A 20,143-nucleotide genomic window follows, 5' to 3' on the forward strand; every position below is an offset into this window, starting at 1 on the left:
CCATCACTTCATGGCAAATAGATGGAGAAAAAGTGAAGCAGTAACAGATTTTATTTTTTTAAGTTCCAGTATCTCTGCAGATGGTGACTGCAGTCATGAAATTTAAAAATGTTTGCTCATTGGAAGGAAAGCGATGACAAACCTAGACAGGGCATTAAAAAGTAGAGACATCACTTTGCCGACAAAGGTCCATATTGTCAAAGTTATGCTTTTTCCAGTAGTCATGTATGGATGGAAGAGTTGGTCCATAAAGAAGGCTGAGTGCTGCAGAATTGATGCTTTCAAGTTGTGGTGTTGGAGAAGACTCTTGAGAGTCCCTTGGAATGCAAGGAGATCAAACCAGTCAATCCTAAAGGGAATCAACCTGACTATTCATTGGCAGGACTGATGCTGAAGCTCCAGTACTTTGACCACCTGATACAAAGAGCTGACTCATTGGAAAATACCATGATGCTGGGAAAGATTGAAGGCAGGAGGAGAAGGGTGAGACAGAGGATGAGATAGTTAGATAACAAAGACTCAATGGACATGAATTGGGGAAAACTCTCTGGAGGACAGAGGAGCCTGGCGTGCTACAGTCCATGCAGTTGCAAAGAGTGAACACAACTTAGCGACTGAACAACAAAAACAAAGAAACTACATTCTTCAGCAGCCTCCAGAGAAACAGGACGGATGGGAGAGTATCTATTTATCTGTGCTCATCTGTTTATTATGAGGCCTCATGATTACAGAGGCCGACAAGATCCACAATCTGCCATCTGGAAGCTGGAGACCCAGGAAAGCCAGCGATGTAATTCAGTATGAGTCTGAAGGTCTGAGAACCAGGAGAGCTGATCAAATACCAAATTCGGGACAGAGGAGGAGATGAGAAGTTAAAGCACTAAGACTGGAGAAAAGAGGAATTCTTCCTTCCTCCACCATTTGGTCTATCCAGGCCACTAATGGCTTGGATGCCCAGCTGCAGTGGAGGAGGGCCATCTATTAGTAGTTTACTGAGTCCATCAAAGCAAATGCTAATCTCATCCAGAAACACTCACAGACACACTGGGAAACAGTGTTTTATCCAGGCAACTGACACAGAAAATTAACCATCATGCTCTTTATCCCTTTAATTTGTGTTATTTATTGAGATTCCTGAACTTCCCTGGTGGCACAGTAGATAGGAATCTGCCTGCCAATACAGGGGCCAGGCGTTGCTGCAAAGCAACAAAGCTTGCAAGCCACAACCACTGAAGCCCATGCACTTAGAGCGTGTGCTCCACAATAAAATCAGCCACTGCAACGAGAAGCCCTTGCTCCACAATAACGAGGAGCCCCTCTCGCCATAACTAGAGAGTCCTTGGTTGGCAACGAAGACCCAACGCCACCAAAAATAAATTAAAAAAAAAAATTTTAAAGCTTTTTGAAAATTCCTTGAAAATTGTTCTGTTGCTAAGGAAGTTTGAAAATGGTAGCTTTCAACCAAAGATAGAGGAGGGAAAGAAGTATGAGGGAAGGACAGAGGACATGGTTCTCAAGCCTAAATCCACATTCAGATCACTTGGGGGATTTCTATATTGATTTGGACCCTACTCCCAGAAATGCTGATCAGGGCAAGAGACTGAGCATAGACCTATTTTTCAATTCTTCAGATGCTTTTAATGTGCAGTCAGGGTTGAGAACCACTGAAATAGGTAATCTATAAGAAATGGGGCGAGGCTGCCAGGGAAGAATATCTATTGAGAGAAGCAAAATACCCCCGATGGTTGCTTAGGTTTCTCTCCAGTAACACTGGGCCAGAGGCAGTCCCTGTCACTGATTTTCTGTGCTTATGACCAGTAATTGTATCCAGACACTGGAGGGGACATAAGAGCGAGACCAAGTACTAAACAGTTTCTTTATGGGCCACTAACAGCAACTAAAAATTAGAAGAAAAATCCTTCTTCCTTGAAGTTTTCTAAAAGGTTAATTATACACCAGCTCTTCCAACCTTTAAATTATTTCCAGAGGGTAAATTAGAAAGAGGAGCATGATCCATGAGGTCATAAAGAGCCAGATACAATTTAGCGACTGAGCGCATGTATGCACACGCACACACACGCAGACACACACACAAATTCCGTGAGCAGATTGTGGCACTTTAGATTAATTTTTCTTATTAAATGGTATCTTGTTGTTCATTTTCCCCACAAAGAGGCCAACTTAATCTTTGTTTTGAGCTTGCATATTGAGCAATTCCGGATAATTGTATGTAGACTGATAACCTTTATAACAGGCACAGTTCAATGCATAGGAAAATTTGTTCTTGGAATCCAATTTCAATTTCGTAAAGTGAAACTTAGATCTTAAAAAGGGAGTATATGAGTTTCTTGGTGTCATATTATTCCCAAGGGAAATTTCCAATTATTCTGTGACTCAGTGTAGACTCAGGATAAATATATGCTACAGGCACCACCTGAGGCATACTCACAAATTAACCACATTTGATTTATTAGTGGGTAAGTATGCTTAATCAAAAATTATATAATTTTGGCCATGAGTATCTTGTTTTTCTTAGTATTCTCTTAATGAAAATACATCTCAATGACAGTAAAACTCTCTCTGTAAAGAAGGATAAGTTATAATCCAGTCCTTTGTAAAGAGTAAGCTATTTTCATAAAATACAGTAGAAATTTTTTCCCTTCAGATTAACTGGTTCTAATGAGTAAATTTGATGAAATAGTTTACCACAAGGATTGCCTTTTACATTCCAAAACAAAAGCATTAAACGAAAGTTGACTTTAACAGAAATGGATATTGCACTAATTCTTCCTCAAGTGCCTGCATTTTTTATTTTGTAATGATTTGTATTCCCTGATGTGCTTTATCTCATGCAAGTGTGAAGCGGGGTTAAATGTATTTGCTGTTGGCAATTTAGCATTAATTGTAATACGCTGTAATCCAAATTACAGTCTGTCATTTCCAGTCAAATTGTGAAGCACTGTAATTGTATTTTAGAATTCCACTGCCATTGATTATAGCTACCTCATTTGTGTTTTAATATACCATGACGAATTTGTGAATGGAAATACAGTCTTGTAACAAGGCAGGAAACAAGCATTGTTCTTCCTATTATAGCAGCAAGAAAATGATTTCTTACCAAATGAAAAGAGAAGGAGATGTTAAGAAGTAGAGGATTCAATTAAGGATGAAAAAGACAAAAATGACTTTAATTTTCTAGCAGTGCATAAAAATAAGTGAGCCATGGATTTTTAGAAAACACTTTTATACCAAACAGTTCAAAAATATTCTTTAAATTAACATTATTTGTAGAATCTACTCATACTAATACGGATGCTCTAGTTTATTCATATGAATTGCCATACAGCATTCCACAGACATTCTCTCCCTGATGATCATTCAGGTTGTTTAGAGGTTTTTACCACTATAAATAGTGCTGCAGGAAACATTCTTCTATATGACTCTTCATATACTTGGAGGGTTCTCCAGGAAACATACTTAGAAGTGGGGTTTCTGGGCTGCAGAGTATGCGTAGCCTCTATTTTACTTTGTGTGTATGTATGTGTGTGTGTGTATGTGTGTGGTAACAACACAACATGAGATCAACCCTCTTGATAAATTTTGAAGTACATATTATTGTTGATTGTAAGTACAGTGTTGTGTAACCACATCTCGAGTTTATTTCTCTTACTTGACCGAAAATTTTATGCCCATTGATTAATAATTCCGTGTTTATCCCCTCCCCACCAGTCCTTGAAAACCATCATTCCACTCTTTGTTTCTATGCATTTGAATATTTCTGATACTCACATAAGTAGAGTTGTGCAGGATTTGTTTTCCTGTGATGGCTTATTTCACTTAGAACAATGTTTTCAAGTTCATCCATGCCGCCACATATTTCAGATTTACTTCTTTTTTAAGGTTGAATTGGAGTCACTGTATGTATATGCAACATTTTCTTTATTGGCTTATCAGTGGACATTTAGGTTGTTTCCATATCTTCAGTTCAGTTCAGTCGCTCAGTCGTGTCCAACTCTGGAACCCCATGAATCGCAGCACGCCAGGCCTCGCTGTCCATCACCAACTCCCTGAGTTCACTCAGACTCACGTCCATCGAGTCCGTGATGCCATCCAGCCATCTCATCCTCTGTCATCCCCTTCTCCTCCTGCCCCCAATCCCTCCAGCATCAGAGTCTTTTCCAATGAGTCAACTCTTCGCATGAGGTGGCCAAAGTACTGGAGTTTCAGCTTTAGCATCACTCCTTCCAAAGAACACCCAGGACTGACCTCCTTCAGAATGGACTGGTTGGATCTCCTTGCAGTCCAAGGGACTCTCAAGAGTCTTCTCCAACACCACAGTTCAAAAGCATCAATTCTTTGGCCCTCAGCTTTCTTTATAGTCCAACTCTCACATCCATACATGACCACTGGAAAAACCATGGGCTTGACTAGACGGACCTTTGTTGGCAAAGCAATGTCTCTGCTTTTGAATATGCTATCTAGGTTGGTCATAACTTTTCTTCCAAGGAGTAAGCGTCTTTTAATTTCATGGTTGCAATCACCATCTGCAGTGATTTTGGAGCCCAGAAAAATAGAGTCTGATACTGTTTCCACTGTTTCCCCATCTATTTCCCATGAGACACCTATAAATTCAATGCACTCCCTTTCAAAATCCCAATAGCATTTTTCACAGAAATAGAAAAAAAATCCTAAAATTTTTATGTAACCACAAGAGAACCCAAATAGAGAAATTCTGAGAAAGCAGAACAAAACTAGAACCTTTAAACTTCCTGATTACAACCTATAGTCTATGGCCATACCATCCTGAATATTCCTGATCTCATCTGATTGCAAACTATAATACAAAACTATAGACAGAAAGACAGTATAGAATCGGCATAAAAACTGACATGTAGACAAATGGAATAGAATCAGAGAGCCCAGAAATAAACCCACACATACACAGTCAACTAGTATTTGACAAGTGAGCCAGGAACACTCAATGGGAAAATGATAGTCTATTTAATAAATGATATTGGGAAAACAGGGTAATTATATGCAAAAGCATGAAACTGAGCCCTTACTTTATACCACTCACAGAAATTAGCTTGACATGGACTAAATGTGTAAAGACAAGACCTGAAACTATAAAACTAGTAGAAGAAGACAGGGAAAATTCTCCTTGTTATTGGTCTTGGCAAGAATTTTTTTGGTATGGTTCCAAGAACACAAGCAACAAAAGCAAGAATAAGCAAGTGGAACGACATCAAACTAAAAAGCTTCTGCATAGCAAAGGAAACAATGAACACAATTCCCAACCTATGGCATAGGTAGGATAAAATATTTGTAAGTTATTTATTTCATATTTCATATCTGAAACTCCAGTACTTTGGCCACCTCATGCAAAGAGTTGACTCATTGGAAAAGACTCTGATGCTGGGAGGGATTGGGGGCAGGAGGAGAAGAGGACAACAGAGGATGAGATGGCTGGATGGTATCACTGACTCGATGGACGTGAGTCTGAGTGAACTCTGAGAGTTGGTGATGGACAGGGAGGCCTGGGGTGCTGTGATTCATGGGGTCGCAAAGAGTCGGACATGACTGAGCGACTGAACTGAACTGAGTACCTAATATAGCAATACGTGAACTGTGAATTTCCAGATGTTCAGGCTGGTTTTAGAAAAGGCAGAGGAACCAAAGATCAAATTGCTAGCATCCACTGAATCATGGAAAAAGCAAGAGAGTTCCAGAAAAACATCTATTTTTGCTTTATTGACTATGCCAAAGCCTTTGACTGTGGATCACAATAAACTGTGTAAAATTATTCAAGAGATGGGAACACCAGACCACCTGACCTGCCTCTTGAGAAACCTGTATGCAGGTCAGGAAGCAACAGTTAGAACTGGACATGGAACAACAGACTGGTTCCAAATAGGAAAAGGAGTGCATCAAGGCTGTATATTGTCACCCTGCTTATTTAACTTATATCCAGAGTACATCATGAGAAATGCTAGGCTGGAAGAAGCACAAGCTGGAATCAAGATTGCTGGGAGAAATATCAATAACCTCAGATATGCAGATGACACCACCCTTATGGCAGAAAGTGAAGAGGAATTAAAGAGCCTCTTGATGAAAGTGAAAGAGGAGAGTGAAAAAGTTGGCTTAAAGCTCAAAATTCAGAAAACGAAGATCATGGCATCTGGTCCCATCACTTCATGGCAAATAGATGGGGAAACAGTGGAAACAGTGTCAGACTTTATTTTGGGGGGCTCCAAAATCACTGCAGATGGTGATTGCAGCCATGAAATTAAAAGACGCTGACTCCTTGGAAGGAAAGTTATGACCAACCTAGACAGCATATTCGAAAGCAGAGACATTACTTTGCCAACAAAGGTTGTCTAGTCAAAGCTATTGTTTTTCCAGTAGTCATGTTTGGGTGTGAGAGTTGGACACAACTTTCAGTGAAGAAAGCTGAGCACCGAAGAACTGATGCTTTTGAACTGTGGTGTTGGAGAAGACTCTTGAGAGCCCCTTGGATCCAACCAGTCCATCCTAAAGGAAATGTCTTGAATACTCATTGGAAGGACTGATGCTGGAGCTGAAGCTACAATACTTTGGCTACTTGGGGGAAGAACTGATTCATTTGAAAAGATCCTGATGCTGGGAAAGATTGAAGGCGGGAGGAGAAGGGGATGACAGAGGATGAGCTGGTTGAATGACATCGCTGACTCAATGGACATGAGTTTGAGTAAACTCTGGGAGTTGGCGATGGACAGGGAAGCCTGGCATGCTGCAGTCCATGGGGTCGCAAAGAGTTGGACACAACTGAGCGACTGAACTGAACTGACAACAAGGAATCCAGTTTCAATACAGAACAAGAACTTTCTAACAATAACGGGGCAAAAATAAACTGGTTTTTAAAATTTTAGACAATACAAATTGCTCAAAGTAGAAAGTGATATTCCTCTGAGGCTCTCAGGAGTTTGGTGTTTGGTTTAGAATCTGCACAGCAGACACTTAGGGCCTTTTGTCTGTTCTCATTCATGCCTTAACAGGTAAGGAAACCAAATCGTTCACTTAAGTAGTGGGCTCTGAACATTCTTAAATTCCAGTAACAGGATTAGTGGGCAGGACTCCTGAATCTCTCAGCTGATGAAATCATGTGCCATGTATACTGTATGTCTTTTCTTCATGTTAATATGGACTCAGTTATGCTTGCACATGCTATTGTGGGGAACGTTTGCAATAATGCCTTTCCAGCTTTTGTAGAGAAATACATCCCCCAAACTGTGGATGGAGTAGTAGACTGTAGCAATTGTTATTTTCAAGAGTTCAATTTATGCAAATATCTGAATGTGCTAGTTTTGTTTTCCATTAGCTTCATCAGAGTACAAAAGATAAATGCTGTAGATTGATACCAATATAATTTAAATGATTATTATATTGATATTCCTTTTTCTCCCCAAATAGCTTATAAATTTTGTTTTCCTCCTCCAATTATAGTTTTTTTCTTTTAAAAAAAAAACATTTAAAAACATAAATCTCCATGACACATTAAAGGAGAGAAAATGTAAGTAGGTAAGCAATGAAGCTGAGAGGGAAACATTTAATATTGGGAAATACGGGCCCTGATAGGAGAAAACAAGAATACCTCCTCAGGCTTCAACAATAACTCCATTTCTCAATAGTTAGCAATGTTATTCTGAAATAAATGGAAACATTTTATGAATAATCAGCAGTTTGGGATGCTATTTTTTATTATTTGCCTAACAGGGGTCTTTCATTTCTAAGCATCATAACATCAGAGAAAAAAATATTGTATGTACAGGCTGCCACTGAGAAACAATTGACACTCAAAAACTCCTTATGTATAACCATGCCTCAGGTTTGAAGTTTTGGTTTATTAGTTTTTCAGTTGTTCTTTATTGCTTTTCTAGCTTACTTTTACAATTCTATTAGTAGAGGTTCTTTTGTCTATTATCACTCTGATGAAGAATTGTGGAGAAGCCTTCCAGGAGAAAGATTGAAACCCTGGTTGAGTCTTAAAGAATAAGGAGCCATTTCCTATTGGAAATGTATAGGTTTGGGAATGGAAAGCAAGGGCATGCCTGGTTGAAGAGGGCACATTCCTTCCAGCAAAGGAAGAAATAGCATAGGGTTCAGAGAACCTAAATAGTTGGGGTCATTCGAGTATCAAATTCTGCAGGGGATGATGGAAAATAGGCTGAAGGGTCAAGGAGGGGTCCTGAATTTCATTCCATCAATGTTGATGAAAAATTGGTGGATGATTTATGGGATTAATGACATTGTGACTTAAGGAGGGGCGGGGAGGAAAGATTAAGATTACTGAGTCTCATTGTAGGAAAAGGATTAGAAGGGAAAATATTTTAAGCAGGGAGTAGTTGCTGTACTTATTCATGGGGGTGATGACAGTGTCCTCAGGTAATGATAGAGCTATTACTTTTCAATTGTGTCAAGGGTTAAACAAAATTTTAAATCCCAACTGTACATATGGTGTGACAGACATACAGGCTGTCTACCTAATACCCGGTTTTCCCTTTTTCTTTGCTGCTTTCTAGTATTGAGAACCGTATGCTCAGGACCATACTACATTTCCAGAGCCATACTAATTTAGGAATAAGATGCAATTCTGGCCAATGATTTTACAGAAAACCTCCTGAGGTCTTTTCGTTAGCCTTAAAAAAGGAACCCACGAAAGAAACGTTCTCCTGGTTTTTGCATGTTTTTATAGAAGGATGTGATTAATGGGGCTGCTGTAGTCATTCTGAGATTCAGTGGACAGTTTTAGGACCAAGTACGAACATTCTGGAAATGAAGAGGGAGAAATATAGCACGAGGCTGGGTCTTTGATGACCTAGTTGAAGTGATGAATTAATCAAACCTGACTATCTTTTGAATTTTTGCTGTGTGAGACAAAACAAAATCCACTTATAATACATTTTTATGACAATTAAAAATTTTTTATTGGAGTCTAGTTGATTTACAATGTTGTGTTAATTTCAGGTACACCATGGATAGATCTGCTCATTTTTAGATTCTTTTCCTGTGTAGGCCATTACAGAGTATTGAGTAGACACACCACTATATGTAAAATAGGGGCTTCCCAGGTGGCTCTAGTGGTAAGAACCCGCCTGCCAATGCAGGAGATTTAAGAGGCAGGGTTCGATCCCTGGGTCAGGAAGACCCCCTGGAGGAGCAAATGGCAACCCACTGCAGTTCTTACCTGGAGGATCCTCATGGCCAGAGGAGCCTGGCGGCTTCAGCCCGTAGGGTCGTAGAGTCAGACATGACTGAGTGACTTCGCACAGTGCACTGCTAACAAGGCCCTTACTGTGTAGCACAGGAACTGTCACAATTTTGACACAAGGTGGCATAAAGTAATATGATACAGCATAATTTTTCAGCGTGACTTTCAAACATTGTGCTCTGGAATCTTAGGCTTTTGCCCTCACCTACGGACTCTCAGCTTCACCAGCCCTACACCCCACGCGCCTCTGGAGCTGCAGCCTCTGCCCTCAGCTTCCTGCTGGTATAGGCGGTGGGGCACCTGCCCTGGTGCAGCGTCACCCCTTCCACCTCCGGGCCTGTCACCTCTCCTCCCAAAGTACTCTGCCTCTGCAGTTACCCTGTCTGCTCCCAGCATGAGGTTCTCCCAGGCGGTGGTCCTTCTTTTCCGCAGACAGGCCTGCTCAGGAGTCTTCCATCCTGGCTCCATGGGCCTCTGACCTTCCAGCCGCTTCTCAGAGTTCCTTCTGCACACACCCTCTCATGACCTTTGTCTGCCCTTGGTGTCTCCAACTACTCACCAGGTGCTTTCTGTCTGACCCATCCTGATCTACTCTCCCCCCGCCTTTTTTATATATATTTGGATTGTTTGCTACTTGCAGCCAAACTTGGCTATCCTAATACACATTTTAAAATATATAACTGAATTTCAAATATCTACTATACATAAAAACTTTGGAAATTTGCCAAAAAAAAAAAAAAAAGTATGGGCAATTTCCATATACTTTTCACCCACTTTTTCCCAAGGATATTTCATATAACTGTAGTACAATACCAAAACCAGGCAATTGACTTTGATACAATCCACAGAATTTGCTCAGATTTCACCAGTTTTACATGCACTTATTTGTCTACGTATGTGAACACTGAGTATAGTATGCAATTTTATCATGTCGATTCATGTAACTATCACTCTGATCAAGACATAGATCTGTTCCATCACCACAAAGCTTCCTCCCCTTTATAGCTACTCCCATCCTCTCTCCCTTCCTCCCTAGTCCCTAACCCCTGGAAATAATAATGTTTTTTAATATCCATAATTTTGCTATCTCAAGAACATTATCTAAATGAAGTCATGTAGCATTAACCATTGTGGAACTGATTTTTTTTTCATTCAGCATAATTCTCTTCACCCATTCAAATTGTTGCACGTATCAGTTTTGTTGCTCTTCAGTAACTGAGTCCCATCCAACTCTTTGCAACGCCATAGACAGCCGCATGCCAGGCTCTCTTGTCCTTCACTGTCTCCCAGAGAGAGTTCACTCAAATTCTTCATTTGTTCATTGAGTTGGTGATGCTATCTCACCATCTCAGCCTCTGCTGGCCCCTTATCCTTTTGCCTTCAGTCTTTGCCAGCATCAGGGTCTTTTCCAGTGAGTCGGCTCTTCGTATCAGGTGGTCAAAGTATTGCAGCTTCAGCATCAGTTTTCCCAACGAGTGTTCAGGGTAGATTTCTTTTGGGGTTGACTGGTTTGATCACCTTGGAGTCCATAGGGACTTGTGCATAGTTTTCATTTCCCTGGGATAAATGACCAAGAGAACAATTGCTGGATCATATGGTAAGTGCATTTTATAAGAAATCGACAAGTATTTTCCAGAGTGATTGTCTCACTTTATATTCTCACAAGCAATGTATTAGTGATCCAGTTTCTCCATATCCTTAAAAGGTTTGGTGTTACCCATATCTTTTATTTTAGCCATTCTAATAAATAGGTAGTGATACTTCATTATGGCTTTACTTTGCGTTTCCCTAATGGCTAATGCAGTTGAACATCTTTTAGGTGCTCATTTTGCCATCTTTATGTCTTCAATGAAATGTGTGTTGATGTGTGTGATAGGAAGAACAATTTCCTCCCAAGCATACTATGCCACTATCCCTAGAACCTCAAGAAAATGTTACTTTGCATAGCAAAGTTACTTTGCTGATGTGATTAAAGGCAGGGACTTTGAGATGGGGAGAGTGTCAGGAATTATCTAGGTGGACTTAGTCTAATCTCATGAGTCCTTACAGGGAGAACCTTTCGGGTGGAAACGTGAATAAGACAAAAGAATTTACTCTGTGGGCCTACACCTTCCCACGCTTCTACTAGCAAGTCCTAATATACATGTTTATCCTTGTCCTTTTCATGCAACATAGTTTTCCCTAACTGCGCAAGCTTTTAAAGTCTTCTTTTCATTCTCATTGTTCTGAAATGTTACAACTATGTCCCTTGCTGTTAGTCTTTCTGTTACACTATGCTGGGTGCTTAGTGTGCTGATTCAGTCTGAAAATGTACATCTGACATTTCTGAGAAATTTTTTGATTTTGTTTAGTAATTTCCTTTCCTCCATATTTTCTGCTTGCTGTCATTTATTTGTACTTAAGATTTCCTGTCTACTCCACTAATTTTCTTAACTTTTTCCTCTTCATAGCTTTCTCTTTTTGTTCTATTTTTCTGGGACATTTCTTCAGATTATCTTTCAATCCATTTATGGGCTTTTGAATTTATGTTAGCATATTTTTAATTTCTAAAAACTTATTATGGTTCCTTAAATATTCCTTTACATGGCTTTTTATTCTTGTTTCATGGATACAAAGTCTTCTCTCATCTCTTAAAGGAATTTATTACAATTAAAACATTTTCTTCTGAGCATTGCCTATTTGTCTTGAATTGCTTGTTTGTTGGTTTGTTCATTTTGGTCTCTGCCTTTCTGCTTAAAGATCTTCAAATGTGGAGTGATCCATAGTTACCTGTTCATATTTAAGAGACTGGAACCAAAAGCTGATTGGAAGTTTTAGGTATAAAGGTGGGGCCTGTTGATTTTTGTTTTTCATGGTAGAATGATGTGGTTGGGTCATTTCAGTGGAGATTCTCAACTGTCAATACTTACAGGTCTGATTTCTTCAGCTGGCCAATTATCCCAAGCGAGCAGCAGAATCTCTTGCCAGTCACTGAAGTCTACGCTTTCTTCATGGCACCACCCTGTGTGCGTGCGTGCATACCACTGTGTGTGTGTGCTCAGTCACTCAGTCGTGTCTGACTCTTTCTGATCTGTGGTCTGTAGCCCGCCAGGGTCCTCTGTCCATGGGATTTTCAAGGCAAGAATACTGGAATGGGGCTGCCATTTCCTCATCCAAAGGATCTTCCTGACCCAGGGATCTAACCCACTTCTCCTGTATCGGCAGGCAGATTCTTTACCCCTGAGCCAACTGGGAAGCCCACTACGTTGTATAGTTAAGCACTAAAACAAAGTTTTTAGTCTGACTGTTATAAGAATTCAGGCAAGGTAGGGATAAATGAATGGTGACAACATTTGGGAGATCGTAATACATGATGTGTGACATGGACTAACCCATGAAAGACAAACAGGTCAGTCAAACTTAGGTGTGTGAAAATCAAACTGAACAGTTAATTAAATTCTGTAGTTTAGAGGGGAGTGATCACTTTCAGATGATAAGTGTAGCACAGCCGACTAAGACACATATCTTTAAGGAAGTTTCTAGATAGCCATAAAGTAGCTCATGACTTTGGCAAAACATTAATCTCTAAGAGCCTCAATTTCTTCAACTGAAAAACCTGGGAGATTCTCTCTAAAGTTCCACCCAGGTCCAAAGATTCTTTAAGATGCTTCTTAAGATTCTTTTGCATTATATGATTATTTTGAGTGATAAGTTATAATTAGTGAATGGCTATGTAGTTTATGAGAGTGAACTTAGAAACTATAAAATTGCTCAATTCCACAAAGACAGTAATTATTTTAAGTCATAGGAAACACTGACTTTATTTACATTAAATTTATGAATGCTACTTTTTAAAAAGCTGTACACTTGTTATACATAAATTTACTATGTTTTTTTCCTTCTACTGTAGTAAACTACAATGAAACAAATTACATTGAAATTCTGACATTCTTTCTTCCTCTTTGCATACAGACAGAGGATATCATTGAAAATGGTCTCTTTCCTCTTGAATGTGAAGTTTCAATTCAGTTCAGTCCCTCAGTTGTGTCTGACTCTTTGTGACCCCATGGACTACAAGATGCCAGGCTTCCCTGTCCATCACCAACCTCCGGAGTTTACTTAACTCATATCCATCTAGTCGGTGATGCCATCCAACCATCTCATCCTCTGTTGTCCCCTTCTCCTTCCACCTTCAATCTTTCCCAGCAGCAGGGTCTTTTCAAAAGAGTCAGCTTTTCGCATCAGGTAGTTAAAGTATGGGAGTATCAGCTTCAGCATCAGTCCTTCCAATGAATATTCAGGACTGATTTCTTTAGGATGGACTGGTTGGATATCCTTGCTGTTCAAGGGACTCTCAAGAGTGTTCTCCAACACCACAGTTCAAAAGCATCAATTCTTTGGCGCTCAGCTTTCTTTATAGTCCAACTCTCACATCCAAACATGACTATTGGAAATATCATAGCTTTGACTACACAGACCTTTGTTGGCAAAGTAAGGTCTCTGCTTTTGAATATGCTATCTAGGTTGGTCATAACTTTTCTTCCAAGGAGCAAGCATCTTTTAATTTCATGGCTGCAGTCGCCATCTGCAGTGCTTTTGGAGCCCCCCAAAATAAAGTTTGTCACTGTTTCCATTGTTTTCCCATCTATTTGCCATGAAGTGATGGGACCAGATGCCATGATCTTCGTTTTCTGAATCTTGAGCTTTAAACCAACTTTTTCACTCTCCTTTTCACTTTCATCAAGAGACTCTTTAGTTCCTCTTCACTTTCTGCCATAAGGGTGATGTTATCTGCATATCTGAGGTTATTGATATTTCTCCCAGCAATCTTGATTCCAGCTTGTGCTTCTTCCAGTCCAGCGTTTCTCATGATGTACTCTGGATCTAAGTTAAATAAGCAGGGTGACAATATGCAGCCTTGACGTACTCCTTTCCTTATTTGGAACCAGTCTGTTGTTCCATGTTGTTCTAACTGTTGCTTCCTGACCTGCATATAGATTTCTCGAGAGGCAGGTCAGGTGGTCTGGTGTTCCCATCTCTTAAAGAATTTTCCACAGTTTGTTGTGATCCACACAGTCAAAAGCTTTGGCATAGTCAATAAGGCAGAAGTAAATGTTTTTCTGGAACTCTTTTGCCTTTTCAATGAGCCACTGGATGTTGGCAATTTGATCTCTGGATCCTCTGCCTTTACTAAATCCAGCTTGAACATCTGAAAGTTCACGGTTCACGTACTGAAGCATGGGTTGGAGAACTCTGAGCATTACTTTACTAGTGTGTGAGATGAGTGCAATTGTGCGGTAGTTTGAGCATGTTTTGGCATTGCCTTTCTTTAGGATTGGAATGAAAACTGACCTTTTCCAGTCTTGTGGCCACTGCTGAGTTTTCCAGATTTGCTGGCATATTGAGTGCAGCACTTTCACAGCATCACCTTTTAGGATTTGAAATAGCTCAACTGGAATTCCATCACCTCCACTAGATTTGTTTGTAGTGATGCTTCCTAAGGCCCACTTGACTTCATGTTCCTGAATGTCTGGCTCTAGGTTGGTGATCACACCATTGTGATTATCTGGGTTATGAAGATCTTTCTTGTATAGGTCTTTGTATTCTTGCCGCCTCTTCTTAGTATCTTCTGCTTCCATTAGGTCCATACAATTTCTGTCCTTTATTGTGCCCATGTTTGCATGAAATGTTCCCTTGGTATCTCTAATTTTCTTGAAGAGATCTCTAGTTTTTCCCATTCTGTTGTTTTCCTCTATTTCTTTGCATTGATCACCGAGGAAGGCTTTCTTTTCTCTCCTTGCTATTCTTTGGAACTCTGCATTCAAATGGGTGTATCTTTCATTTTCTCCTTTGCCTTTCACTTCTCTTTTCACAGCTATTTGTAAGACCTCCTCAGACTACCATTTTGCCCTTCTGGATTTCTTTTTCTTGGGGATGGTCTTGATCCCTGCCTCCTGTACAATGTCATGAACCTCCGTCTATAGTTCTTCAGTCACTCTGTCTATCAGATTTAATCCCTTGAATCTATTTCTCACTTTCACTGTATAATCACAAGAGATTTGATTTAGGATGTACCTGAATGATAGTGGTTTTCCCTACTTTCTTCAATCTGAATTTGGCAACAAGGAGTTCACGATCTGAGCCACAGTCAGCTCCTGGTCTTGCTTTTGCTAACTGTATAGAGCTTCTCCATCTTTGACTGCAAAGAATATAATCAATCTGATTTCAGTATTGACCATCTGGTGATGTCCATGTGTAGAGTCTTCTCTTGTGTTTTTGGGAGAGGGTGTTTGCTATGACCAGTGCATTCTCTTGCTAAAACTCTAGTACCCTTTGCTCTGCTTCATTCTGTACTCCAAGGCCAAATTTGCCTGATACTCCAGGTATTTCTTGATTTCCTATTTTTGCATTCCAGTCCCCTATAATGAAAAGGACATCTTTTGGGGTGTTAGAATGTAAAGTATAGCTGTGCCATTTCTAAATGGGGAATTAGTTGATATTAATTTGTTAAAACTTTATTTAATATCTTCCATGGGTCAGGCATTTGTGCCAGGTGCAGTGGTAACACATATAAAAAGCATTGTGCCTGCTTTTCAGTAATTCATAGCCTAGTAAGGGAAGGAAGGTAGTTCATTAAACCACAAAGCATTTTCCAGCATGACACCATTAAAGTGCAGAAACTGAACCTCTTTAGTCGATCTCTGCTTGTGTGCTTAGCAGTCACTCATTTTTTTTTTTTTTGAAAGGTTCATGGATTTTTCTCTGAGAATTATTCTTCTGCTATTTACGTGTACTTTGACTGGAGCTGTGGGTATGAATACAAATGATGAGATGGAGTAAAATGAACACAAAAGCAAGAGAATGAATAAAGATGCCAGAATAGTTGTTCAAATGAGAGACCTGAACTGCAGGAGTGGTATTGGGAATAGGAAGGAGCGACATGATGGGGATGTTTCCCAGAAGACAAACCAAAAAGGCATACCATGATAGCAATACTTTCCTGGAGAAACTGGATTCTGACTGCATCTCTACTTCAGCAAATGGTAGTAATCTTCAAAGAAGAAAAGCAAAATTTAAGTTTTATTTAAGGCCATGTTTCTCAAATTTTAGTATATACACAAATCACCTGGGGATGTGTTAAAATGTAGATTTTTATTTGGTATGTCTGGGGTGGGATGTAGGAGTCTGCATTTCTAACAAGCTCCCAGGATATGATGGTATTGCTTGTCTGCAGACTACACTTTGAGTAGTAAAGATTTAGGATTTTTTAAGGTGTGAGTGGGCCATTCAACTTAAAAGTTCCAGTAGGCAGTATATCTAGGCTCTAGATTTTAGGAAAGGGAGACTGGGACTTGAGATATTTGGGAATCATCAACATTTAGGAGGTGACATCAGAACATCAAGATAATAATACAGAATTAGCTTTTGGAAAAAAGGAAGGAAGTCCAAGGATAATCCAAGGAAGTCCAAGGTACATCGTAATTTAAGGGGCAGTCGGAGGATGAGGCTTAAGAACATGAAGTAGCAGATGAACCCAATTTTCAATGAAAAGCCTTTAATTCCCAAGTTTGTTATATAAATATCAATAATAGCTACCATTTATTGAGTACTGGATTCCGAGTACTGTACTAGGGCTTCAATTTTCTCCAAAACACAGGGCATAAGAGATATCATTAAAATTTTTCTCTAACCACACCCAATTACTCCAAGCTGCTGCTGCTGCTGCTTCTGCGTCACTTCAGTCACGTCCAACTCTGTGTGACCCCATAGACAGCAGCCCATCGGGCTCCCTAGTCCCTGGGATTCTTCAGGCAAGAACACTGGAGTGGGTTGCCATTTCCTTCTCCAATGCATGAAGGTGAAAAGTTAAAGTGAAGTCACTCAGTCGCACCTGACCCTTAGCGACTCCATGGACCGAAGCCGACCAGGCTCCTCCGTCCATGGGATTTTCCAGGCAAGAGTACTGGAGTTGGGTGCCATTGCCTTCTCCGTACTCCAAGCTGATGGAAAACTTAATCTGTGTCTTGATTAGGGCTCAACATCACACCTAGGATTGCATGAAGTTTCCAGCACTCTTAGAGAAGGCCCTCAAGTCTTGACTCAATGTTGGTTACTGCTAATATGCTCCTTTCCCCAGCTTGTTCATACTTTGTGGGTGAGCTATTTTGCCAACTGAATACCAAGACTGGGCATGGGATCTTGGGCATGGGTGGTATCTCGGATGCAGTCCTTGTAGTAGGACTGCATTCATTCCCATCGAAGGTCTTGCGACATCCTTCACCCATTAAGTTTACAATATTCAACTCCAGTATTCTTGCCTGGAGAATCCCAGGGACAGAGGAGCCTGGTAGGCTGCAGTCTATGGGGTCGTACAGAGTCGGACATGACTGATGCAACTTAGCAGCAGCAGCATTCCCAGAAGTAGGAACCCCCTCCTCTGTTATTACCATTGATTACCACTCACTCAACCAACCTCAAAAGCCTCTAACCTCTCTCCACTGCGGGAAGAGAGAAGTACCTCAAAGCGCACAGGTGTTTTGCAAACAAAGGGGAACTTTTATTCAGTCCAGGGGCAAGGGAAGTGCCGCATTGTGTGCAAGAGCGATTAGGAGTAGAATCCGATCATTCTCTGACATTTTTCTCCAACACTGAGAACAAAACAAATTATTATCCTAATATCTCAACAAATCATCTCACCACATATGCACTGTCCCGTGAGATCTTTACAGCCACTCCATAAGTAATTCTCATTTTCCATCCTGAAGCTTCAGTTCAGTTCAGTTCAGTCACTCAGGCATGTCCGACTCTTTGCGACCCCATGAATTGCAGCACGCCAGGCCTCCCTGTCCATCACCAACTCCCAGAGTTCACTCAAACTCATGTCCATCGAGTCAGTGATGCCATCCAGCCATCTCATCCTCTGCCGTCCCCTTCTCCTCCTGCCTCCAATCCCTCCCAGCATCAGGGTCTTTTCCAATGAGTCAACTCTTTGCATGAGGTGGCCAAAGTACTGGAGTTTCAGTTTTAGCATCATTCCTTCCAAAGAACACCCAGGGCTGATCTCGTTTAGAATGGTCTGGTTGGATCTTCTTGCAGTCCAAGGAACTCTCAAGAGTCTTCTCCAACACCACACTTCAAAAGCATCAATCCTTTGGCCCTCAGCTTTCTTCACAGTCCAACTCTCACATCCATACATGACCACTGGAAAAACCATAGCCTAGACTAGATGGACCTTTGTTGGCAAAGTAATGTCTCTGCTTTTGAATATGCTATCTAGGTTGGTCATAACTTTTCTTCCAAGGAGTAAGCGTCTTTTAATTTCATGGCGGCAATCACCATCTGCAGTGATTTTGGAGTCCCCCCAAAACAAAGTCTGACTCTGTTTCCACTGTTTCCCCATCTATTTGCCATGAAGTGATGGGACCAGATGCCATGATCTTCGTTTTCTGAATGTTGAGCTTTAAGCCATTTTTTTCACTCTCCTCTCTCACTTTCAAGAGGCTTTTTAGTTCCTCTTCACTTTCTCCCCTAAAGGGGGGTGTCATCTGCATATCTGAGGTTATTGATATTTCACCCAGCAATCTTGATTCCAGCTTGTGCTTCTTCCAGCCCAGCGTTTCTCATGATGTCCTCTGCATATATATTAAATAATGAGTTTAAAAACTTGTTTCCAGTTGTGTAGGAGTTAGGAGATACTGTGCGCTAGACTCTGGAGCGACGAAGGCGTGGTATTATCGCAGTTCCTATCAAAATACCTTGTTCTTGGTCATATGTCAGTGGCAGTCACCAGACTCAACGTCAGAAACTACACGAAGGCGAAAAGTCTCTGTGTGTGCGCCTCGGATAGAGGGCTGGATTCCGTTAACTTCACTACAGCCCTATTTCAATTTTACAATGAGACTTTGAGGCTGAAGGTGGAAGTGACTTGCCTATGGCCACAAAGCCATAGGTTTGTTGGCTCCCACTATGGTGTACTTTCCGTCATACGAAGCTGAAGAGGCCTGCGAACAGCTCACAACCTCGCTCCCAGACAAACTCCAAAATATGACGACTTCAACTTCTATACTCGCCAAGGAAAATTAAACCGGTACTTGAACCAGAGACTCCACCCAAGTAGCCGCCGAGCCTCCTACTCAGCGCGCATGCGTCAGGCTGCTCCTCCCGCCCCCGCGCTTCACTCCTCCGCCTTCCCGCCTCTCCCCGCCCCTTTCCCGCCCGGATGTCAGTCTAGCTTTGCCGGATGTTGTTGTGAGTCCGGGAGACACGTGAGGCACTGCTACGTCATCACAGGCACGCGCAGGAAACATGGCGGCGGCGGGTGCTGTGAGCGGGAAGGTAGGTAACGGCCCTGGAGGGACACTGCAGTTTTTCTCCGGGTAGGGCTGCTTTTGCTGCTAGGAGGCCGGCTGGGGAGGGATGCGAGGGCCTTTCTGTATCGGGAACAGCGTGTAGAGGGTGTAGGAGAAGATGCCTAGTTGTCAGCTGTTTTCTTGAGAATGCCGGTTCAGCCCGGGAATTAAGAGACCCGGCTCCTACTCCAAGACTAGCTAGGCCGTGGCGCTGTTTGGTCCGCTCTGCCCCAGGGCGATAGGCTTTTACCTGTCTTGCCTTTTCTAAGAGACAGGTTGTTGCCCTATTGCGTTCTTTTTCTGGCTCGATTTTCTCTGAGTGTCGTTCTTTCTGTCACTTTTCGGACTCTAGGGATTTTTCTGTCTTCCTTTGAGGCGTCAGCCTGACTCGCCTCCGCTTTCCTCTGCTTCACTCTGGTAAGGCATCTTTGTCCTCTTCGGGAGGAACTGAAAACAGGTGCTTTGCAGCTGTGCACTTAGAAGAGCGCATTGGATCCATTTTACCAGATTTCGAGTTGATTGGTGATGGTGAGCAGTAGGGATGTTTCCTCTCAGGGAGCTGGAGACT

The 20,143-nt window shown here is 41.3% G+C and overlaps 1 protein-coding gene across 6 annotated transcripts in view; it reads left to right on the forward strand.

Moving 5' to 3' along the window:
• Positions 1 to 19,498: 19,498 nt before the first annotated feature.
• Positions 19,499 to 20,143, forward strand: part of TBC1D15 (TBC1 domain family member 15) — a 71,863-nt gene continuing 71,218 nt past the window's right edge. For all 6 annotated transcript variants that reach the window (XM_060412445.1, XM_060412446.1, XM_027967138.3 and 3 more), the window contains exon 1: positions 19,499 to 19,561. In XM_060412445.1, coding sequence (XP_060268428.1) covers positions 19,532 to 19,561 — 30 coding nt within the window. In that variant the 5' untranslated portion in view covers positions 19,499 to 19,531. The remainder of the gene's footprint in view (positions 19,562 to 20,143) is intronic.

This window comes from Ovis aries, chromosome 3, assembly GCF_016772045.2.
Source record: "Ovis aries strain OAR_USU_Benz2616 breed Rambouillet chromosome 3, ARS-UI_Ramb_v3.0, whole genome shotgun sequence".
Taxonomy (NCBI): domain Eukaryota; kingdom Metazoa; phylum Chordata; class Mammalia; order Artiodactyla; family Bovidae; genus Ovis; species Ovis aries.